Raw genomic sequence first — 24,674 nt, 5'->3', positions numbered from 1 at the left:
TACTGGTTATTTTATTCAATGCCCTGAAAAAGGCAGGCGGGACATGCACCAGCAGGACTGCAAAACAATACAACAGTTGTGGAAAGACAACCATCTTCAGTGTATTGATGCGACCCAACCACGAAATAGCTAGGGGGCCCCAATCTACCAATTTGGACTTGATTCTCTCAAGCAAGGGTGGATAATTAGCCTGATACATCTGGTCAATGGATTTGGCCAGCTTAACTCCCAGGTATGAGATTCCACTCCCGACCCATCTATATGGGGAAGCTGCCCTTAAGGCCTCCGCCGGTCCTTCCGGGATGGTGAGATTGAGGATTTCTGTTTTAGAGGCATTTATTTTAAGGCCCGCAACGGCTCCAAATTGCCGGAGTTCCGTTTCAACTGCTGGAAGAGCTAAATCTGGATAGTCCGCGAACGCTGCTATTTTATGGGAAGCACCTGCAAACGGGATCCCCGTTATGTTCTGATTGCATCTGGCCGCCTCCAAAAAAGGCTCGAGGTGGAGGGCGTATAGAATCGGGGAAAGCGGACATCCCTGTTTGGTCCCCCTCTCGACGGCTACTGGTTCCGTCAGATGCCCATTAACAGCTAGCCGGAGAATTGGATTCCTGTAATTAGCCTTGACTCTATCCAGGAATTTAGGCCCAAATCCCATTTTGTGCATAGTTGCAAACAAGAAGCCCCATTCCACGCGGTCAAACGCCTTCTCGGCGTCGAACGCCATGAGAAGGGCCGGGATTCGCCTTATGTTGACCTTCTCTATCAGATGTAACAGTCGTCTGACGTTGTCCCCTGTTTGTCGTCCCCTCACAAATCCTGATTGGTCAGAGTGGACCAGGTTAGGAAGTATATTCTCCAACCTAACCGCCAATATCTTCGCGTGGATCTTGGCGTCCTCATTTATCAATGCAATGGGATGGTAGGAGGAGCATTCTGAAGGATCCCTCCCCTTCTTATGGATGAGAACTACTTTTGCCTCATTCATGGATCTCGTAACGAGACTATCCCTACCAATTTGATTGTAAAGTGCAACTAGGATGGGTATTAATGTTTCCTTGTGGGCTTTGTAAAATTCAGCTACAAAGCCATCCGGCCCTGGAGACTTATGGGGGGTAAGGAGTTGATTGCGGCCCTAACCCTGCCCTCCGTGATATCCCTCTCTAGGGATTCCCTCTCCTCTTCCGACAAGCAGGGTAAGTGGACCCGATTTAAATATTCTAGTTGAGCCGAAGGCGCTGGGTTATCGGAAGCATAGAGGGAGGAATAGAATCTAGTGAATTCCCTCTTGATGTCTTCGTTACTAGCGCTGAGAGCCCCCTCGGCCAATTTAATTCCTACAATTGTTTTATCGCTCTGTTCCTTTCTAAGCATTCTCGCCAGAAGTCGATCCGCCTTGTTGGCTCTTATATAGTATTTCTGCCTGAGTTGCAAGAGATTGCGTTCGGCCTTCCTTGTCTGGAGTAAATCTAGCTGACCTCGGACGGCTCTATACGCTCTTTTTGTGGCCGTGGTCTGCACCGTACCCATCTTCCCCAGAATCCCTTGGCCTCCTCTAACCTGGCCTCTTCTAACCTCAGTTCTCGGTCTCTTCTTGCCTTGATGGCGATAAGAGTGCCCCTCAAGGTTGCCTTAAAGGCGTCCCATCTCACCTGGGGGGATGTTTGCTCTGCTTTATTAGTCAAAAAATAGTGGGCTATTTCGTCTTCTACCTCCCTGATGAGAAGCTGGTCCTTAAAAAGCGGCGTCGGGTAGCGCCATCTCCACAGTCCCGAGGGCCTCCTGTACCCTTTGATGTCAAGGAATATTGGGGCATGGTCAGAGAGAGTGGTAATGCCGATAGAGATGTCAGACACCGCCCCCAGTAGAGTTGTTGATAGCCAGATATAATCTATTCTAGAGTGGGAGCGATGGGCATGCGAGTAAAACGTGTATCCCTCCTCCTCTCCCTTTAACCCCCTCCATACATCCACCAAGGTCAAATTACTAATTTTGGCCCTCAGATCATTTGATGTGCCCCCAAGGAATGACGTCGCCCCAGACCTCCTGTCCCGAGACGGGTCCCATGCAAGGTTGAAATCGCCGGTTAGTATGATCGGGAGTCTAGTGAACCCTTCAAGCCTGTCTAATACAGTTTGGATAAAGGGGTCTTGTGCTGTGTTCGGGGCATAAAGAGTCGCTACTGTGAACAAGTCCTCCTTCCCCTCCAAAGAGAGTGCTAAGTACCTTCCCTGCTCATCCGCATCCTTCCCCATAATCCTGAAGTCAAGACCGTCCTTCAGTGCTATCAGAACCCCCGCCTTCTTGGCAGCTTGTGTAGCTTGTATTAGTCTTCAGTAACCCCATATTTTGACCCTTGCCCTCTCTCGCACATGTTTATGGGTCTCCTGCAAAGTAACAATATCAGGGCACTCGCGTCTGATATAGCGTTCCAACTTTTTCCTCTTAACCGGGGAGTTAAGCCCGTTTATGTTGAGGGAGAGGATTCTCATTATCCCTTTAGGTGGCATGTTGGATCAAAGAGTTAATATTGGCCCTGGTTCTCTCAAATGATAGAATCCTGTGCCCCTTCCCTCGAACACCCTCCTCTTCAAATGGGCCCCCTCGAACCACTTTCCCCCTTATGCCCCCCCTCCCTCTGGTGAGTCGGAACAACAGGCCTGCGGCCCCCCTCGAATTCATACCTCGAGAGCCGTTCCCCAACTTGCTCCCCCATGAGTTCAACGCAGGATATCCCCATCCTGATCCAAGAGTGAACCCCTTTCCCCCAACCCCACCCGCTACTATACGTGACTTCCTAGCGTCTTCTGCTCTTCATGTATGCCCTCCCCAGGCATTCTTACGATAGTCGCATGATGGGGCCTACGCCTGCTGTTCCGCATGAGCAACCTGATCCCTCACTAGTGATGGGTCAGCCACTCGCAATTGAGTACCGCCCCTCCTCGGCTTCTTGGGACGGACAGTGGACCATTCCCATGGCTTACGATCGGCACGCTGAGTGGAAGATTGACTGGCGGGAAGGGAATCCTCCTCCAGACCCAAAAGGGCCATCCCCCGTTCACAAGTGGTGACGATCTGCGACTTCCCGCTCCAGTCGAACATCAAACCAAACGGGTGTGACCATCTATAGCAGATCCCTTTGGCTCTTAAATTCTCCAGCACTGTCCGCATCCTTCTCCTTTTCGCCAGGGTAGATTGGGCCAAGTCCTGGTACAGGGCAATCTCCAAGCCATTGTATGTGATCCGCCCAGCCTTTCGGGCCCTCGCCAAGATTTGCTCTTTTAAGGTATAACTGTGCATTGTGGCCAGAACGTTTCTAGGTCTGGCGCCTGGGTCTGATCTTCTCGGGCCCACTCTGTGGATTCTGTCGAAGACCAACTTTGCTGGGGCGGCGTCATCTAGGAGCTCGGCAAAGATTCCCGCCACCAGCCGCCGAAGATCCTGGTCCGGTGGAGCTTCAGGAAGGCCCTTAATTCGAATATTTGAGCGCCTGGACCTATTTTCCAACTCCTCCACTTGGAGCTCCAGGTTATGGGTCGCTGTGGCCAGTGTGTCCAGCAGGGAATCCGTCTTCTTTGCGTCCTCCACGAGGTCCTGAATTGCCCTCTCATTTGTGTCAACTCTCTCCTCTGTCTTATTAATGTCCCTCTTGATTTCCTGTAGACCCTCTGCCAGGTCCTCTCTGAGAGTGTCCATCTGCTTTTGACCTGCTGTGGTGATTTTGTCCCCAATGTCCGCTAAAAGGTGTTTCAAAGCGGCCTGAGTAACCGGTTGGTCACTGTCACCTCGTTCTACTGTGAGCTCTCCCGTATGTCACTCATTGGGTCAGGTCTCCTGAGCCGCCTCCTGACCCTGGTCCCTGGCCCATATTCTGGCCAGCGTACCCTCCTGCGCCTTCTTTGGAAGCCGCTGTGAAGAGTGCAAGTCCTTGGCTTTGTTTTTTTTTTACATGTCTCTGTTAAGGGGACCTCCTTCGCTTAGTGGGAGCTCAGTGATCACCTCGCCCAATCCGCTGTCGTTGACCCTCTGGACACTGCCATCTGACCTTCCTGTGGCGCGGAAACCTCCTGGGGTCAAAAGAGGTGTAAGGGAGAGAAACCCCAGCCTCAACAGGGTGGGTGCGCTGCTTCCTGAGCTGTCACCCGTCCAGCCCCCTCCTTGGGGCACTGTCAAGACACAATGGACCCCGGCCGCCGCAGCGCACTCACAGTATAGGGGAGAGGACCGTGCAGGCGGCCCGGGGCCAGGTGATCCAGAAAACCGGAGCCTGTCTGTTAAATTTGCTAAGAGGGTACTACTAGGCTCATCTACCAAGCTTTGCCACTGGGAATCACTGCAGGTACAGATTGCAGCTAGGAGAGTCTACAAGCAAATGGAGCCCGCCAGAGCCACAACAACAGACCTCTGCAGTTGACACACACTGGATGAGTTAAAGTCCGCCCTCCAGGGCTCCATGCCGAAACTCGTCCCAAGCAGGTAAGGAGTCAGCAGGAAGCAGATTGCAGCAAGGAAAGTCTACAAACAAATGGAGTCTGCGAGGGCCAGAGCGACAGCACTCTGCAGTTGAAGCACAGTGGATAAGTTAGATCCAGCCCTCCCGGGCTCCGTGCCGAGACGTGTCCCAAGCAGGTAAGGGGTCAGCAGAACTGCAGGGCCCCACACCAAGCAGCCCGCACCTGCAGCCCCTGTATTTCTCCTGGGCTTCCCCGCCCAAAACAACCGCCGGACAGGAGGCAGGGGGGGCGGCCCAGGCGCCAGAGGTCCTCGGACGAAAAGCGGCTCCCGCCGGCGCTTTCTCCCGCGGCTGAAGGGGGGCGGCAGGTCCCAGCTTCCACTCCGCAGGCGGGCGCGAATCTCCGCGGCTCTCTCCTCGCAGGGGCACCCGCACTTCTCTCTCCACCCGCGCCGGGACACACACCCACTCCAAACACCTCACAGAGCCGGCGGAGCTCACTGGGTGCTCCAGCCGGCAGCAGTGCAAGGCACCACCGCCGGAGCCCCGCTGCGGAGGAAGCACAGTGAGGCAGGTGTCCCACAGATGTTCGTGTGGCCCCCACCGCACCTACAGCTCCTGCTCCGGTGTTGCCTGGGGAGGGCTTCGCCGCTTGGGTGGGAGCTATGGGGCCTCCGGAGGCGAGAGCTCAACGGGCGCGATGTTCACCGGAACACGGCCATCTTGGATCTTATATATATGACCCTATCTTAAATGACATGGCAGTAAGAGACTCCATCTCCAGATCAATTAAAAACTTCTTTACAGAAAATCGCAATGAGGACACGTCCCCAGTCAAAAACTGGGATGCCATGAAGGTGGTGCTCAGAGGGGAACTGATCGCTCGAGGCGCAGCATTCCACAAACAAAAACAGGCGGGCCGCATTGCCCTGGAGTCTGAAGTCCGGGAGGCCGAAGCCACTCACAAGCGGAAGGGTTGGTCCCCGAAATCCTATAGGGCTCTAAAGGCAGCACGAAAGAGGCTGGAGGCACATTATGCTGAAGCCACGGCACACCTGCTAACTAGAACTAAACAGTGGTATTACGTCAAAAGCAATAAAGCAAATATGCTGTTGGTAGACAAACTGGACAAAACTAAGAAGAGAAACACCATCCTGGGCCTTCGCGACCCACAGGGAGTGGTCCAATTTGCAGAACGCGAGAAGCTACGACTGGCAGTGGCCCATCTCTCGGAGATAATAACAGCAGCTCCAAGGGACCTAGCTGAACAACAGAACTACCTGCGAGACGCAGCCCTCCCACACCTCACGCCCACGGCAAGGGAAGGTCTTGAGGCCCCCATCACAGGCAAGGAAGTCGAGGTAGCCATAAGAAGCCTGAAACCCAGAGCTCCGGGCCCAGATGGGTACTCCACCCGGTCTTACAAAATCTTCAGCCCTCAGCTGGTGGCCCCCTTAACCCTTCTCTTCAACTCATTTGCCACCACTAGAAGTATCACCCCCTCCATGCAGGAGTCCATTACGATCCTCATTCTCAAGCCTGGAAAAGACCCCAGGGACAACAGCTCATATAGGCACATCTCATTGCTAAACCTGGACGCCAACATATACGATAAGATCCTGGCAAACAGTTTAGCGCTCATCTTTCCTGACATCATAGACCCGGACCAGACTGGGTTCATAATCCACAGTTCAACGAGAGACAACATCCGCAGAGCCCTAAACCTAATAGATGTCGCTAACCAAGAATCGCAACAACTTTCCCTACTGGCCCTGGATGCGACTAAAGCTTTTGATAAAAGTGGACTGGACCTTCCTGCACCTCGCCCTCGAGGCCTTCCACTTTGGCCCGACGTTCCAAAAAATGGTCCTAGCTAACTACAAGTCCCCCAATACCCTTCTGAGTGTCAATAATCTCCTATTGGACCCGATCCCTCTTACATGTGGAACAAGACAAGGATGCCCTCTGTCTCCCCTGCTCTTTGCCCTGGCCATGGAGCCCTTGGCCCAATGCATCCGCCTGAACCCTCAGATCAAAGGACCACAAGTAGGCCCTTCCCGACATAAGATTGTCCTTTACGTCGACAACATGTTATTGACCATCACTGACATCGCGGCCTCCATGAAGGCGGCCCTGGCCGAAATCCAGAGATTCGGGAGAGTAGCAGGTTTTTCCATCAACTTCCATCAACTTAGAGAAATCAGTGGCACTGGGGGTGGGGCTAGGCACAGGAGAAAGAGAAGCTCCGGAGAAGCAATGCCCGATTCAGTGGAGCGTCAAGTCAATCCCATACTTGGGGATCCAGATCCCGGCCCACCCGGAAAAAGTTTATCAGACAAACTTTCCCCCCCTCTTCGAGGAGATGGAAAAAGATCTTAACCGCTGGCTATCGCAACAGATCTCCCTTCTGGGCCCATTACGGCTTGCAAAATGAGCCTCCTCCCACGGTTTCTCTATGCCTGCTCCTCCCTCCCGCTACCCCCCCCAGCAGCGTCTTCAAAGGAAAATTATCAACTTTATTTGTTATTTTGAAAAAACCACAAATTCCCCAGAGAACCATGATGGGCAGTGGTGGACTGGGAGGATTGGGGGTTCCAGACCTCCGTAGATACCAAATATCAGCACAACTAGCCCACATTCAAGCATGGGGAACCGCTTCGGGCCACCCGAAATGGCCCGAAATGGGTGGAGATCGAACAATCCTGTCTCTCCCCCTTCGCTTTTCCCATTCGTCCCCTCCCCACTGCACCGAACTTGGCCGAACATTCTGGCCTCCACTAAACATTCAGTGAGAGCCTGGGACTGGGCCCGCAGACTCAAGGGCATCCCGGGGGGCCTGAGTTCATTCTCCCCAATCTTCCACAATCTGGCCTTCTCCCCAGGCTTCTGCCCAGCGAACTTCCGGAATTGGGATGGCGGGAGGCCTTGAATCTCTGGGGCAGCTCTTTGAGGAGGGCGGCCTGCGCACCTTTGAACAGTGCAAGACAACCTTCCAGTTAACGGAAACGGACAGGTTCACCTACGCCCAACTGCGGCACTGGTGCTCCCATTCCCAGATGCGAACCGCAGCGACCCGAGCCCCCGCTCCGCTAGAACTCACCACAAATGACCTGCCAGCCCGAGGGAAGATCTCTGCCCTTTATAAACTATTGCAGGATGACCCCTTTCTTGCTAAGCCTTCCTACATGTCTCAATGGGAGGTGGACCTGGGGGATGCCATAGAGGACCAAACTTGGGTGAACATCTGGTCGAGAACCTGCACGTCCTCCCCTTGCATCACTAACCGGGAGTGTGCCCACAAGCTGCTCCTACGCTGGTACTTCCCCCCCTCTCCATCTCCATCACTTTCAGCAGGGGCTGGACCCGCACTGCTGGCGTCTTTGCGGACACCCAGGGTCTTATTTCCACATGTGGTGGACTTGCCCTAAGGTGAGAGAATTGTGGTCCCAATGCCGTGCCATGATAAAAGACATCACCCAAGTAGCAATTCCTCTGGCCCCCGAAAACGTCCTCCTAGGGATCCCGGTGCCAGGCTCCTACCTGAGAACAGGAAGGAGGCAGCCCTTATAACCCAACTTTTGCTGGCGTCAAAAATTACTGTGGCACGCACTTGGAAATCCACTGAAGGCCCCTTAATGACCCTCTGGTGGATTAAGCTCTGGGACATCTTGATAGCCGAGAAGGTTACTGCAGCCAAGGCGGGCCTCCTTCACCGCTTTGCGAATATTTGGGCACTGCTGTTAGACTATGACCAGAACTACCTGGCGCTGACTTATAAGCCGCGCTTAATTGCGAGAGCCCTGCACTCGAACGGCGAGCATCCATCGCTCAAGCCAACTCTGTGAGACTGAAAGCAAAAGCTCAACCTAGGTGGTAACAGGGGAGCGATGAGGGAAATGTTGTTTTTCATATGCCACGCCTGGGGTTGCAAGTAAATGTTGATGTATATGTTCACCTGTGCGCTGATTTATAAATAAACTAATTTTAAAAAAAGAAATAAAGGGCTGTGGGGACTCCCCCTCCTCCACAATTTTCTGCTGCCGTCACTTTAAAAGGGTGAACATTGAAAAATGAAATATATGCAGGTGAAAATAAATCAGGGGTAAAAATAAATGGAATCTTGACAACATTTTCTCTTACACAATGTATCGACTGAATGACATCCTTGGAAAGGCATAGCTAAAAACGTTTTGCCGTGTGTAACGATAGAGTAGCATTCCATCTTGGGGGTTTCTCATATCTGCCTCCAATTCTATTGTGACACTCTTTTTGTGGACTGGGAGGACATCTACTTTAAGCCTCCATGCTCCTACAACTCATGTTTGATGTGCTGTCCTTACTGAACCCTATTTCTATCCCCCAGCTACTGCACTTGCAAGCAGGCTGGCGATAGTTGTGCAATTTATTTAACTTTTTGCCGTATAAGTAGCCAAATGCCCCATAGCTGAACTGAACTGTTCAAAATCTGCATGGAACTCGCCAATCCCACTGCAGTCTCCACTTCTCCTCAGCCATCCCAGGCCATCTGCACTGCACTGGCCTCCCACTTCATAACCAAAACTCTGAACATCCTGTCCTCACTCTCCTCTACTCCCCTACCGCCTCCCTTGGCCCCTCCCTCCCCTTCACTCCTACTCTCCTCCTTCTCGACCACAGCACCAGATGAGGTCTCTAAACAAGTCCTCTCTTTGAAGGTTTCTTCCAAACAGGTGCCCCTCTGCTCCTCTAGAACCATCAAGGACAACATTGACTCTCTTGCCCAGCCGTGGGCGAGTTCTGCAATCACTCTGTTGCCACTGGCTCCTTCTCACTACCCCTCAAGCACTCCCTTGTACATCCTCTCCTTAAAAAGCCTTCTGGCGACCCTTCCTGTCCGGCTAGCTACCGCGCTATCTCTATTACCCCCTTCCTGGGAAAACTCTTGGAGATGTTGGTCATCCCCCAAACTGATTGGGGTTGTTTGTCTCCATGACCACCAGTCTGGCTTCAGAGCAGCCAAAGGCACGGAAACTGCGCTCCTACACACCCTTGAAGACTTGCTCACGAATCTCAATTCCAACTCTCCTTCCGTTCACATCCTTGACGATCTTTCATCTGCCTTTGATACGGTCCATCATGCCACTCTTATAAATTGGTTCTGTGATACCCTTGGCATCACAGACCTGGCAATGGACTGGTTGACCTCCTTCCTAGATAGGAAGGTTGTAGCCCTGGTTAGCGCTTTTGCCACTAGAAAATAAAGAACTCTATTGCCACGTTGTGATTCGATTCAACATACATTTTAATATATTTGTTAGAAAGTGCTAATCAATAACAATATTTTTGGTGTTTTATGATGTCGAGCTTGATTTAGCCTGATTGTTCCACTTGTCCAATGATTTGTTCATAAGTGACTTGTGGGTGAATTTCCTCTTCCTTTTAGAGAAAGCTTTTGTTCCAATCTGAGTTTTAAGTGTAATGTTCAAAGCAATTCGGTTGTTAATATTCAGGAGTAAATCCATTGAAGACTGATTATGTTTCCTATATGTTCTACTTGAGGATAGCGTGGTGCTTGCTAGTTGCAATTTTGTTGGTCCCAGTTACCTCACTGGGACATTTAATTTCCCTTTATATTGATCCCAGTTTCCTCACTGGGGCATTCTATTTCCCGACACGTGTTTCCCCGTCCTTTTGGGGACGGTTCCTCAGGGGAGGGGATTTCGTTTCTCTGTTGGATTTATGCAGGGTGCTTATTTTTGCTTCAATTGATTCTATGATATCCTTACGGTTGTGCAAGTTACTATTTGAGGTACTGATGGTCTGATAGGAGGCTTTAAGTGAGTATTCTATTCGTCTTTGTTTTGTAGGAGAAATTGGTGTAGACGGTAGTTATCCTTTTAGTTTCTTTTGTAATGCTTGCTCGCTGTCAGTTTTAGACGGGATCAGTGGTGAGACTCGCGTTGGCCTCCTTCCTATCTGACCGGCCTTCCCAGGTTCAACTGGGTCCTTTCCTCTCCTCCACCATGCTAACCACCTGCGGCATCCCTCAGGGCTCTATCCTCTCGTCATGGCTCTTCAACATCTACCTTGCCCCTCTGGCCCACTTGATCTATACCTTCTCGCCTCACTACTAATGTTATGCGGACAACACGCAGCTCTCCTTCAAGCTTCTCTCCACTTCCTCCTCTTCTTCCTATCTCCTTCTGGACCGTCTGACTGCTATTCAGCCATGGTGCGCTGTTGACAATCTCTGCCTTAATGCCAGTAAGACTGAGAGCCTTCTCATTGGGATCCCTGCTACATCCTTCCCTCCTACTCTCTGGCCGCCCTCCATGGGTCCCCTTCCCTCATCCTTTTGTGAGGCTAAAAACCTTGGTGCCATCTTCGACTCCTCTCTCTCCTTCTCTCCTCACATTGTGGATCTTGCCAAGAAGGCCCACTATCATCTGCATCTCTTCAGAGGCATTCTGGCTTTCCTCACCTTCCCCTCGAAACTCAATGTCTCCATAGCTCTGGTCCTCTCTAGGCTGGAATACTGCAACAGCCTCTTCCTCAATCTACCTTTATCCTCCCTTCGCCCCCTTCAACTAATCCAGAATAGGATCGCAAAACGTATCCTTGGCCTCAAGCCCAGGGACCGATTTTCTCTCACCCTAAAATCTCTCCACTGGCTCCCGGTTGCTGCGAGGATCAAGTTCAAGACCCCCTGCATCACCCACAAGGCTTTCTGGGCCCTGGGACCCTGCTACATCCAACTCTGTCTCCCTAAATACCTCCCTGCTAGAGACCTTTGGTCTTCTAGCTCCAACTCTTTGGTCTTCTAGCTCCAACTCTCTGCAGATCAGACATTTTTCCAAGCAGAGAGTGAGGGGTAGACCTCTCTACTGCAGTAGCCTCCCTCTGGGATGGGCCCCTGCCCTTCTCAGGCTTGAGCCGGATCTCCTTAAGTTCCGGAAAGCTTCTCAAGACTCTCCTTTTCTCTTCTACCCCCACGCCCCCTGCCAATAGGCCCCTCTGCCGCATTTACTGGCTACCTTGTGCCTTCTGAATCCTACAAGCCATGAGTGCCTCCTCGCCAAGTCTACCCCAGTTCCTGGTGTCCCTACCCCCCCACTGTCCTAACCTGACTCACCTGGTGGGTTGTGCATCTCGATCGAGCCTGGTCCACCACCTCCTTGCACTTAGCATGTGTTCCTCTCTCTCTGCATCCTCTGGCACTTGTCCACCTGGCCTCCCCTTAGCACTTGCCTAGCCCCAGGGGCCCTCTTCTTCCGCTCCCCCCTCCCCCTGCACTTGTATGCCTCCACTCTGCCCCTCACTTCCCTCCAACCCTAGCATTTTCCCTTCCCCCGACCAGCACCCCCACTCCCCTTGCACTTCTGTTACTGCACTTGCACGATCCGAATGACACAAGGCTAGTAGGACCATTATTGTTGTTTTCTTCCCTGTCCCTCACACTTTTCTTTGGTTTTTGGCACCTTGAAACTTCATTTGTTGAATAGATGCTTTATAATTACCAACTAAATAAATACATGAATAATGGTGACCATTTGGGCATTAAGGCGTTTTCGAAGTTTTGAAACTCCTCCATTTAATTTTGTGGCCTTTCCTTGTTTGGGTGGGCCCTGAGAGATGGCCAAAATGGCTGTTCGGCCTACGTAGGGTCGGTGAGAAACCTGACAGTATTCCCCTCCCCCCCCAACCCTTCAGGATCTTCCATTCAGGAGGCCAGGGAAGGGCCATCACTTTTGGATCCCTACAATGGGCATGGACAAAGCGAGAGAGGATCACCTGAGAGGAGGGTCACGAGGGATTGGAAGGAGGATGCCGAAGGGTGAAACATGGTATTCCCCCAGTCCCAAAAATACCCCAACCTACTCTCCTTCAGCCTTTGTGGGGTATCTTCAATCCCATCCCATCTCCCCTTCGCCATTTCCAACAAATACTGAGACAAGGAAGAGGCAACTAAGATCAGTAAATTTTACCTATAGGAATAACATGGGGAAAGTAAGAGCAACTGACCCTAGAAAGAACTCAAGTTGTCCCACTAATAGAGTCAGGCAGTGTCAGGCAGTTAATAATAACCATTTACACTTGACTGAGGTTTTCACTATAAAAGGTGTGGTTTAAAACAGATGGATGAGCATGCAGGGTAAGCACTTTGGACCAGAGAAGCCGCAAGCTAGGAGCTTCAGGAAGGAGGTTCCGGAGGACAGCGGTGTGCTGCAACGCTGGCCCGGTGTATGAGGAGGGCTGCAGAGTGGCTGGGGAGCCGTGTCTCCTGAGAGCCGGAGTGAGGCAGCTGGGACCCTGCTGCCAGAGTCATTGCAAGTGTTTGTTCTTTTGGGCCATGTGTCAGGCCCAAGGGTGTCTGAGGGGCAGGTAGTGAGACCCTGACCTCGACCCAAAGCATACCCGAGGGACCGTTCACCAGCGCTACACTACCCGGTGAGTTTCGCATGACAGAGAGAGAAACTTGGAAGCGTGCAGGTGGCTGGAGCGGGAAAGGGAGGAAAAGCAACATTGATAAGAGTGGAAAGCAAGAAGCAGAAAGTAGAATGAAAGAAAGCAAGTAAACGGTGCGCGAGAACCGCACAGACATACAGCACAGAAATTAAACGGATTTAAAAGTGGGTAAGTAGCCCAGATGTAAAGTTAAAAGCGGACAGAAGCAAAGTAAAATGAAAGTGAGATGACGCACAAGAAAGTCAAGAGAGGGCAAGTGGCCCGAAAGAAAAGTAAGGAAAAGGTGCGAGTGAGCACCGAGAAGGCAAGTGACAGTATTAAAGGTGCAAGGATTCACAGCAAAGGAAAATAAGTAGAGTGGGCACAGCCAAAGACAGAAGTGAATGAAACAGAAGGGTAAAAGAAGGACACTAAAGCAGGAAGTTGCAAGAGGCACAGAAGGAGTAAAGCGTGGAGAAGAACATTGCAAATGTGTATCCCAAATTAAAAGGAATAAAAGACAATGCAAGTATGCACAATAAACACCTGAAGATAAAAGGTACCAAGGACGGCCTTGGAAAAGGGGTCACAACGTTGCCGTTGGCCGACACTCTGTTTTTCACTCCCAGGATCTGTGAGGACGGGGCAAATTGCTAAACACAACCAAGGTTTCTTTGGGGTACTGGGAAATGGGGCTTTGCATTCTGGGGGACCTGGTGGGTCCGGTCACACAGACCCCGATTCTGGGGAATCCGGAGTTCCAACCGGTGGCAGCGAATGGGTACTTTGCAATTTAGGAATCCACAGGGAAACTACGTCTAGGAAATATGTATGTGGGCTCATCTGCGCTGACCTTTGAAGTGTGTAACACCAGATTTGTACTTGACGAAGAGGAAAGGTTACGATACAGTAAACTCCACCACTGGGTTACGAATAGGAATGTTAGGGCTAAAGGGGAAAGAGAAATTAAAGGGGTTGAGCTGACACTTGTCCGTGGCCTTAACTCAAAGCGAACAACCACCTTTTATATACTTCTCGATCCGACCGAGGACTCTGATACCCTACCCTACAAGTTGAAATGGCAGACAGAACTGGGAGTCGATATGCAGCCGGAATCATGGTCTTCTATCTGGGAAAGAGCCCACAAAGCATCACGATGCACAGGGATGAAGGAATGTGGGTATAACACTTTATGCAGGTAGTATATGTCATATAGCCGGCTGCATGAAATTAATCCTGAGATCTCTGACAGATGCTGGAGTGGGAGTGAGGAACATTGGGTCACCTGTGGTGGTCTTGCCCCGTTCCCAACTATAGTGGTAGGATATCCTCTTACACATTAGAAACCTTAGAGGGATCACCCTCCCATTGGATCCAAGAGTAATAATCTTGGGGGACTCGGCGGCGGACACCAGATATCCCCTGCGAGGCCCGACAGCCCGGGTGGTAACACAACTATTAATAGCCGCCAGAGTAGCCCTAGCTTTCTTATGGAAACTGGCAGAAGGCCCAATAGTCGCGCAATGGTGGGTCAGAGTGTGGACATTGATAGCGTTGGAAAAAATAATGGGGATTCTTACTGACTCATACCAATGTTTCTGTGCGGCCTGGCTCAATATTATTCAATCCTTGGGATCCAAATAACACAGTACCCATAAACCGTAGATTGTGGACGTCTCTAGAAGATCACAGAAACTTTGACCCTCTGTTTCTGGAGCTGGGATTTGCAACTCTTCACAGGGGATCCCAAGGAGACGCAGCTTCTCCCACACCTATAGACTGTAGCTACACTTTACATACCTTTCACCTATACCATATTTGTATTTATTGACATTTATATGGCACTTTTGCACAGAGATGAGGATAAACGGAACAGCGTGAGTACATGTGAACCCATGATAACATCAGTAACGATTGGATAAAACCTCCTCGAACAAATCACGTAGAACCAGTCGATAAGTGAGCAAAGAAAGATAGGGATGAGTGAAAGGTGACCCCAAGATGCCTAACGGAGGAGGAGAAAGGGTGAAATTAAGCTGAAAATGATAAACCAGATGTATAAGCAGAGAGGGAGACTGTGGTAGCTGGAAAAAAAGAAGCTCAGTTTTGTAGGATTTAGGCAAAGCAAACAAGAGGGCATCCAGTGTTGGTTATCAGAAAGACAGGCAGAGAAACTAGAGTGAGGAGTGTTCGATAACGCGGAGAAAGGGATGCAGAGTTATGAATCATCCACATAGAAGTGGGAAGAAGGTTTGAAAGAGGATATAAGTGTTGAATGAGGAATGGTATAGAGTGAGAAGAGAAGTGGGTCAAGTACTGCCTCATGGGGAACACTCTATTAGAGGGGATGAGAATCCAGTGTGTAACCAGCCTAAGAACCAGAAAAGGAGCTATTTGAGAAATAAGAAATGAGCCACTGAAGTACAGTTCCGTCGAAAGTCTTGGACCGACAGATGATTGGGAAGAAGGTAAATGGATCTAGCAAGGTGTAATCTGTAAGGAACTGTGTTTCGTAAAGTTGGTACAGAGTGAACCCGGTGGAGGGATGCTAATGAGAAGGGGCGAAGTCTAAAGTCCCATGGTGAACTGTTTGGTAAAAGTTGGCGAGAGCAAAACCGCCAGAGGGAAGCCGATAACCACGGGCAAAGCCCTATTAATGGTTTAAAAAGACATCGAAACCCGTGAATGCAAGAAAAGCCACAGTGACTTCACTAAGGATAGGTCTCCTTACACCCCTCAAAAGAGGGCTACTGAAAACTTGATGATCTGTGACATTCCAAACGAAACCCCAGCTATTTATTGTCTCCAGCGACCCCGATCATTTTATACTTAAATGCTATACAATTAAACCTCATCAGCTGTAATAAAGGCCGCAACCTGTGGGGAAATTTACTTTTCAAACTTGACCCTGTTACATTTGCCCTATTGAATCTATTGCTATTTAAATAACTGTTTGTTAACTCACGGTCTCCACGAAGTGGTTTGTTTTGCTAGCAGAAAATATAAATACAAATATAAAATTTAAAATTAAATATTGCTGTGAAAACATACTGAATGTTTGGACTAGTCTAGAAGCAGGTTCTTCGGTTAGTGGTGATTGCGCTAATTTTGTTGTTTGTCAGTCTTATGTTCCTGTTTTTAATTTCTTACTGGGTTAGTTGGGTTGTAGTCTCCTTCTCTTATATTGTACCATCCATTCCTCTTCCCGTTAACCCCCCGCCCCCTCATATGGAGTAGTAAACTGGAATGCTGCGGTCATTGTTTTTGCTTCGGCCAAAATAACCTAGCCGAAAGACCAAATAAGGTCTGTTGTCTTCTAAAGAAAGTTTAATGTCAGGATTGTTGTTATTGCATAGACATACAAGAATTTGTTGGTGCAAGCAGATGGGTGTCGATTCATCAAGACCCATGAAGTCATGTTCCATGGAAGATGTTTTCTGAATCTATTTGGCAGAGTCTGCCTTCCATGTTTACCTGGGGCTTCCGCACTCTCTGAAGTCTCTTCTGCAGAGCTCCTCTCATCTGTGACCGGTTCCTGAGTAGAATGACACATCACAGCTGAACTCTGATTTAAAAAAAAAAGTTATTAATAAAAACAAGGTCATTGTTTGTAACTCTCAATTTGAAAGGAAGTTTATAGGCTGATGTCGCTGTGTCTTGACAAAAGACCTCCAATAATCGCAGACATTCAGCATAAGACAATGGGCCTCATTACGAGTAGGGCGGTAAGGGATACCGGGCACCCTTAAGGAGACTGGTGCCAGTAATCCCTTACCGCCCTGCTACAAGTTCCCTTAGCGGGTCCCTCCTTCAACGCCTGGTTTTTCCAGGCGTTATGGACGGGACCCGCTAAGGGACTTCAGAGCTAATAACGGTACCGCAAATTGCGGTACCGTTATTAGCTACTTCCCCATTCCCATTGAGCCCTATGAGGGCTCAAATGGGAAAGGGGAATGGTTTTTTCAATGGGGACTTACCGGTCCTGCAAAGGTCGGACTACACTGAACGAGACTGGTGCCGGTACCGTTATTGGACGCAGTCATGGCGCAAATAGCGCCATGACTACCTCCAATCTCGGAATGAGGCCCAATGTCACATTCGGCATGAAAATAGCATACATTTGACAATGCTACAAATGATATGGTCATAATTATATATGCATATTTATTCATCAGTGTTATGCTGAATTAACTTTCATAAATCAAGGTGTCTGGTAGTCAAAAAAGGGACAAATATTATGTTCTTGTTTGGTTACATTGCTGGATTTGGGACCAGAATATCCAAGGTGACAACAACAACTACTTCACTAAACATGACCGCCATGAAAATGGAATGTGCCAAGCCCCTCTTCAATTTCCATTGGTGAGGGACTGGTGAGGTGGTGGCTGATAGTTGAGTTAGGCTGGAGAGGTTGGCAGTCTGCGGGGAGTGGGTGGACCATTGGGCGAGTGCAGGGCGTCAATGTGTGAAGCTCACACATTATGCTGAAGCTGGCCTTGGGAAGAGTGTGGAGAGTTGTGTGAAAGTATCTGTGGTGCATTAGTGCGTTGTTTAGGGAACTTTACGGCTGACATGTTGCAACTAATTTCCACCTGGTAGGGGGAAATCGCCCAGATTTTTTACATTTCAGGAGCTAACGGAAATGGACTCTGCCATCAAAGTTAAATCTGCTGAATAGCCTCACTTTCAGACAGCTCTCTGTGTTACAACAAAGGTGCTGTTGGTGGGGTTCTACCCAGATGGGTTTTACAGCCATTGTGTGTATAATTGAACTTACCAAAACCCACATGTATGACACCCCATGTACAATTTCTGCTGGGCATCAGTAATTGGCATGCCAGCTGTGGGTACGACTTTGTTACATTACCAGGCTTTTTATCACAGAGTTTTTTGCTGACAATTTCAAGCTGAAAAAACTCATTGAAAAATATGGGGCGGGGGGATTTAAGGGGATATAAGGTGCAGAGGGTGTGGGCAATAGGGACTAGATCATTCTATTCGTTTTTTTGGCTAAAAATATTCAGCAAATACTTCCGCAAAAAAACCTGCCGATCTAAGAACAGAGAACCCAGCAGCGATTAGTCCACAACATACCTAACATGGAAGGATGCACCACAGGAAATGTGCACATGCAGAAACTAAGTAACTGATTCCCATGCATTTTCCCTTTCCCAAGTGTAATTTGCCCAAAGGGAACACCATCACATTATACTGAGGTCTGTTGACACATCTCACTTTATTAATGAAGTACACCTAGGGCCTCATTACACGGATGGCGGAGAACCATGGCGCTATTAGCGCCATGGTTCATGCCGGTAAAATACCGGCACCGCCTTGGCGGAAAGGGGAATTACCGCCCCATTCCAAGGTTGGCAGGGCGGTAATTCCCCCTTCCACCATTGCCCTTCCCCATTACCATTTTTGCCCCATAGGGCTCAATGGGAATGGGGAAGGCGCTAATTACGGTACCGCAAATTGCGGTACCGTAATTAGCTCCCTGGGTCCCTTTGCGGGTTGGTTTTTAACGCCTGCAAAGGATCCTTACCGCCATCCGTGTAATGAGGCCCCTAGTCGCTAACCACCTGTACCTGCCGGCTAGAGGCCCTAGGGTTAAGTGCGCTCCTACAAATGTAAAATAAATAAATAAAGTTCAGGATGAGGGAAAGTGTGGTATACATTTATAAACTGCTTGATAAAACTACCTTCACTTTGGCAGCAAGGGGCCTAGCCTTGCAAAACTGCTCCAGCCGATTGTTAACTTATAAAGTGGAAATCCGTTTTGATCAGCCTATCTGCTAGAAAAGTGATATAGAGAATCAGTTCTTTTGGATGACCGGAACAGTTGACACATTTGGGAAAATTGGTTAAACCAACACAGAGCCTATCAGGGATTTCTCTGGCACATAATCCATGCAGTCCCTAGGTGGTTATCAGACCACAACACCCACACAACTGGCTGAGGCAAATTGGGGAGGGATTCTACCTGCAGAAAGGTGTGCAGTAAAACAATTGAAAGACTAAGGGCCTCATTACACGGATGGCGGAGAACCATGGCGCTGTTAGCGCCATGGTTCATGCTGGTAAAATACCGGCACCGCCTTGGCGGAAAGGGGAATTACCGCCCCATTCCAAGGTTGGCGGGGCGGTAATTCCCCCTTCCACCATTGCCCTTCCCCATTCCCATTTTTGGCCCATAGGGCTCTATGGGAATGGGGAAGGCGCTAATTACGGTACTGCAAATTGCGGTACCGTAATTAGCTCCCTGGGTCCCTTTGCGGGGTTGGTTTTTAACGCCTGCAAAAAGCAGGCGTTAAATCCCCCAACCCGCAAAGCGACCTCGTAGTAAGGCGGTAAGGATTTACCGGTACCGGTATTTTACCGGTACCGGTAAATCCTTACCGCCATCCGTGTAATGAGGCCCAGAGTCTCTGTACCCCCCTTCCCGAAAGACAAAGGGTGATAGGTTTGCTGGAAAATCTCCCAAAATACCGTCCAAAGGTTCACCCCCTGGCAAGGTAACTGGTGCAGGAGACCCATGGGCAGGCAGGAAGGGTAAGCCCTTGGCTTGATTTCTGTGCTAGTGTCTAGTGTCTAGTGACAAACCCCCAGAAGATGCCAGGTGGGAGAGAGGTAGTTGTCACAAGAAAGGTAGTGGTGTGGTTCCTCATCCCATAATGAGTGCATCCTGGGCAATGAGTTGCCTCTTTCTGAGGTGGCGATCATGCTTTGCAAACAACAGGCCCCCCCTAATGGTAGGTCTAAGACATCAGACCCTAAGTCTAGGAGCTGGTTACTTTTAGGAGGCAGGGATTACCTGCATCAATATTGACTGGGCCAGTGCCTTCTGCATTATCTACTTCTCAGGAAAAAGGGACAGTGCCCTCTCTGATGCTTAAATGTAGAGAGGGCTCATAGAGCATGACCGGATATGCCTAATTTCTGTGAGGGAGGGCCTCCTTGAGTTATCTGCGCCTCAGGACTCCAGAGCTAGAGGCCAAAGCGACTCTTTTCACATACACACCTCTAATGCGCGACCCTTGATTTCCAGTGCACACAGCTTGGGATAATAGATGGGCAGGATGAACTTGAAGTTGGACTGCTAGGACCAGTGACCCCTGAGATGCCTATGCTTGAGGGAGTGGAATCAGTGGATTTAGAATTGCTACTCTTACAGGAAAGGACCCTGAGCTGGATGCACCTAGAACCCCAGACTTTGGCACTTGAGGGGTCTTATCTGTTGTGACTGAGCTGCAGTCAACAAGAGGCCCAGATCAGGCTGACCAGGTCCTGTCAGAGCAGCCGACCTGACAGATCTGTGCATGCATGCAACTCAGTGCCAGGGGGAAACCTCAGCACTGGATAAGATGAGAGGGGAGGAGACAAATCTATGTGTGTTGGCTAGATCCCCGTTTCCTTATAGCACCTGGCGGCGTCTTCCTCAAAAGGCTGCTATGGTCACTGACTTGAGGGCAGCCAAGGACTCTGAGCAAGAATCCTGTGCCCTGTTGGGTTGGGCTATGTTGTCCCTGGTAGGGGGATTGCCCCTTACAATCCCTAAGGAGAAAGAGAGGACAAGGGCTCACAGAGTGTTACTCTCAAACTGGGCCATAAGGTTTTCAACCTAGGGGCGACAGGGCATCCTCTGAGTGAGCCACTCCAGGAGATGCATCATCATGTTATCTGTTTTGTTGGCCAACCCAGAGCCTTAACAGGGGAACTGTTCTTTTGCCTCTCTGTTGAGTGTAAAGACAATGAAAGAGGAGGATTGATGAAGGGACACCAGAAGAATGAATTCCAGTGCTGAGTATGTTGGAATGGAATCCATGCATGATGGGCAAGTTAAGGAACCTACCTGAAGAATTATGCAGCGAGAGGATGAAGGTCTTGCCAAGTTGCGGGATGTCAGCGGCTTGGAGACTTCGCCTGAGCTTGAATTCCTGCAGGTTTTGGACTACAGGAAATGTAATGTGTCCTTTCAGACGATGATTGACAAGTCAGGTGACTGTGTGTGAATAAGAATTCCTTCTGTGACAAATGTCCAATATGAAGGGAGCTATTTTATAGATCAAGGAGACCCGTCTTCCTTTCAACACACCTATTTCCGACCCAATCATGGCTGTCTGGCTCAAGCCTGCTAATGTTTCAGAACATTGACAGGGCTCTCTCCAAGAAACACCATCCAGCCTCTTCGGACCCGGCTTTCCTTTCCATTCATGCCTCTCTGAAGAGCTTGGTGGTTCAACGCTGCACTGCAGGGATGAAAGCAGACACTTTCCCCTCCTTGGCTCCCAATGGGGAAAGCAAACTCTTGCCTCCTGTGCTTTAGCTAGATATTCCCACATCATCTGGAATATGGTTAATGGCGGTAAGGAGGCTTCTAGACAGATAAACAATCTAGGCTCGACACAGCTCACTGTTTTGCTCGCTCTATGGGGTTAGAAATGGTTCTCAGATGGCATCCCTGGATGCATACATCTGGGTTTATGCCCAACGTCCAAGTTAAGCTGCTCTACATCCCGTATGATGGGGATTACCATTTTGGCAACAAGGCTGTGAAGTCTCATGTAAGGGTTAAGTGGTCTATTGCCACTGCCAGGTCTTTAGGGCTTGGATTCCAGGAGCCTTCTGACCACTGCAACGGAGGGTGGTCCTGTCAGTCCAATTTGTCCACATTGGTGGGGGCCAGAAGGAATTCACATTATTTTTCAGAAGAAAGGTGGGAAAGTGTGTCCCATTATCAATATGAACCTCTTGCCAGTACCTTTAGTTCCTAGACATTCAGAACTGGCGGCAGTCTCAGGACCTTCAAGGCACCTACTTCCATGTGCCAATCCCTCCCAGGCAAAGCAAATACCGGAGGTTTGTCGTTGACAATGCCCACTATCACTTTGTGGTCTCTCTCTTCATTGTGTCTTTGGCCCTTAAGGTTTTTCATAAGCTGTGGGCTGTAGTGGTCACTTGTCTAAGGAGTCACAAAGGAGTCACATTTGTCTATTCTTAAACAACTGGTTAATTCCAGCTTGCTCTCCAGAACTGTTGTAGACCTACCTGTACCACACTTGCCATCTGCTACACAGCTTGGGATTTACCCTGAACTTGGTCCTGGACACAGGCTTGGGCAGAACCTTGTCTCCTGAAAACCATGTTGGCAACTTCCTGTCCCTCCTATGCCTTCCTCTGCCTTGGGGCATAATAACTTCCTGTATCTTTCTGGTGCCAGTGGCCTGCTTATGGATGCAGTCACTCCACTGGCTCATTAGCTGCCAATACTCTCTGTTTAGCGGCCACATGACAGACCATTTGCTGGTCTCAAGGAATATATCACAGGACCCTCTGTGGAGGAATTAACAGAACAACTTGCTAAGGGGAGAGTCTATTTGGAAAAACTGAGGACTGAGGGAACTAATCTGGGTGATGTTTCACTGAGTGACTGTGGTCCCACATGGATGTAAGGGAGCACATCAATCTCTTGGAACTGTGGGCCAACATGCTGGGCCTGGTTGCTTACCTCCCTTCTGTATGTGGCAGGTGTGTCCAGATTCTGACAGACAACGCAGAGGCCCTCCATTAACAGGAGCGGTGGCGTGAAGTTTCTACAGGGAAGCAAGGCAACTAGTGCTGGAGAACCATGCCTACCCATCAGCGGCCAAGTTAGCTGCGAAAGAGAGCGTTGCCTCAAATGCCTTGAGCAGGTGTTTGTAGGCCTCCTATGAGTGGTAAGATTTTCAGGACATTTTTGGATGAGATCATCACCTGGTGGGGGAGTCTTCCATTGGACTTCTGCACCTCCAGTGTCAACTGGAAGTGTGAGGAGTTCTGCTCAAAGAAATTCCCTTTGCGTCAAACTCTGGGAGAAGCATTAATTGTAGAGTTCCAGATCTACCACTGGTCCTCAGGAGACTGAGGAGGACGGAATCTACTTTATGCTGATAGCCCTTGACTCAGTCAGTAGGACCTGTTATCCAGAAAAATAGCAAATTCATCCATCAACGAGGTAGCCCTAGAACTTACTTTCAATGTATATTAAGTTATTTTAGCCTCTTCAATAATAACCTAATAGTAGGCATTGTGATTACACATCACAGGTACTCATTGTATCTGCTTCAGATGGATGAAAGGTTGAATTGGCTGTTTTATAATCACTTGTTGATGAAAGCAAAACCGTGTGGAGTTTAAGTTCAATATCTATTTTCAATAGGTCATTCTACACCCACCATTAGAAGGTGCATAGTGCAGTGATCCTAAGGTCATTCAGTGAATCTAACACTATCTGTTACTGATCAACCAATGGGATCAAAGTACAAATGTTACTATAGAAAAGGTGATGTAGAGGATGGGCGCTTGGAAAGGTCTATCCTCGCTAGGTTGCTCTTTCATTCCCCCCATAAACCCTGAAATATTTGGGGTTCCACCCTATATGCTCTCCTCTCCTCACTGCACGGCACTGCACTGTGGTCCGCCACCATCCTCCTATTGGTATACCCCCACCTCATCATCTTACCGGCAGCACGCCACTCCGTTAACAATTGTGGACCCTGAGGCGTGGCGTACTGTGCGACAGCCTTTGCACAGAGCTCTTTTTTGCTTTCAGGCTTTAGGCCTCACTGGGGACCGCAACAATGGAATTACAGTCAATAATACTGCTCTACATTTTGTGGTCCCAGTCTGCATCATGTTGCTGAGGAAATTAAGTGCAGTCAAAACAGTGACTTTCTGGTTCTATGAGCCCTACGTGATCATAAACCTAACTAAATATTGATCAATACGCGTGAATTCTGGTCTTAGAGATTTTCCTCGCACAAAGCCAACCACTTGCCTAGCTACATCTACCTTTCCTTCTCCCTTCAAGCATGCGATTATCATCCCTATCCTGAAAAAGCCATCTGCCAACCGCCACCTTGCCTCTAATTTTTGCCCCATCTCCTTCTTGCCCTTTCTATCTAAACTCTTTGAACGTATTGTCTATTCTCAACACTCCCCCTTTGTCTCTACCCTTTCTCTCCCTCCCCCACTCAATCTGGTTTCCACCCTCACCACTCCACGGAAACTGCTCTCACCTCTGTCCTCAACTCTCTCCTTTCTGCCCACTACTCTAAACACTCCTCCATTCTTATTCTTCTGGACTCTCAGCTGCCTTTGACACTGTCGATCATCCTCTACTCCTTAATACTCTCTCATCCTTTGGCCTCAAAGACTCTGTCCTCAACTCGTTCACCTCCTATCTTTCCAACCGCACCTTTGCAGTTTCTTGGGGTGGTAGCACCTACCCTATCTATCCTCTCAACCACGGCGTCCCCCAATGATCCGTCCTTGGCCCCTTTCTCTTCTAACTCTACACTTCTTTCCTAGCTCCTATCATCTTCGACTTTGGCGTATCTCACCATTTCTATGTAGATGATACCCAGCTCTTCCTTTCCTTCTCTTCCTTCACCTCTGACATCCATCTTAAGCTCTCTTTCTGCCTTTCCGATATTAAAACCTGGATGTCCTCCCACTTTCTTAACCTAAATACCGACAAAATGGAAGTCCTATTCTACCCTGCTACACACTCCACCAACCCCCTTCCTCCTTCCATTCTCTTTTCCCCTTCCCAACTCCCCATTTCTCCCCACGCCCGTTATCTTGGCCTTCACATCAACTCTAACCTCTACCTTTCCCACCACATCTCTCTCACTACCCGCTCTTTCCGCTTCCACCTCTATAACATCTGTAAAATTCGACCCTTCCTAATCTTCCAGGCTACTAAACTCCTAATTTCCTCCCTCATCTTCTCTAGACTCTTCTACTGCTCCACTCT

The 24,674-nt window shown here is 49.4% G+C and overlaps 1 protein-coding gene across 3 annotated transcripts in view; it reads right to left on the bottom strand.

Annotated features, from left to right (window-relative positions):
• GMIP (GEM interacting protein) overlaps nucleotides 1-24,674 on the bottom strand; it is a 588,802-nt gene that overhangs the window by 15,887 nt on the left and 548,241 nt on the right. For all 3 annotated transcript variants that reach the window (XM_069604014.1, XM_069604013.1, XM_069604015.1), the window contains one exon: nucleotides 16,352-16,442. In XM_069604014.1, coding sequence (XP_069460115.1) covers nucleotides 16,352-16,442 — 91 coding nt within the window. The remainder of the gene's footprint in view (nucleotides 1-16,351; nucleotides 16,443-24,674) is intronic.

This window comes from Ambystoma mexicanum, chromosome 3q (assembly GCF_040938575.1).
Source record: "Ambystoma mexicanum isolate Mex_15411 chromosome 3q, UKY_AmexF1_1, whole genome shotgun sequence".
NCBI classification, from domain to species: domain Eukaryota; kingdom Metazoa; phylum Chordata; class Amphibia; order Caudata; family Ambystomatidae; genus Ambystoma; species Ambystoma mexicanum.
The sequence above is the reverse complement of the archived record's forward strand: the minus strand, read 5'-3'. Positions and strand labels throughout refer to the sequence as shown.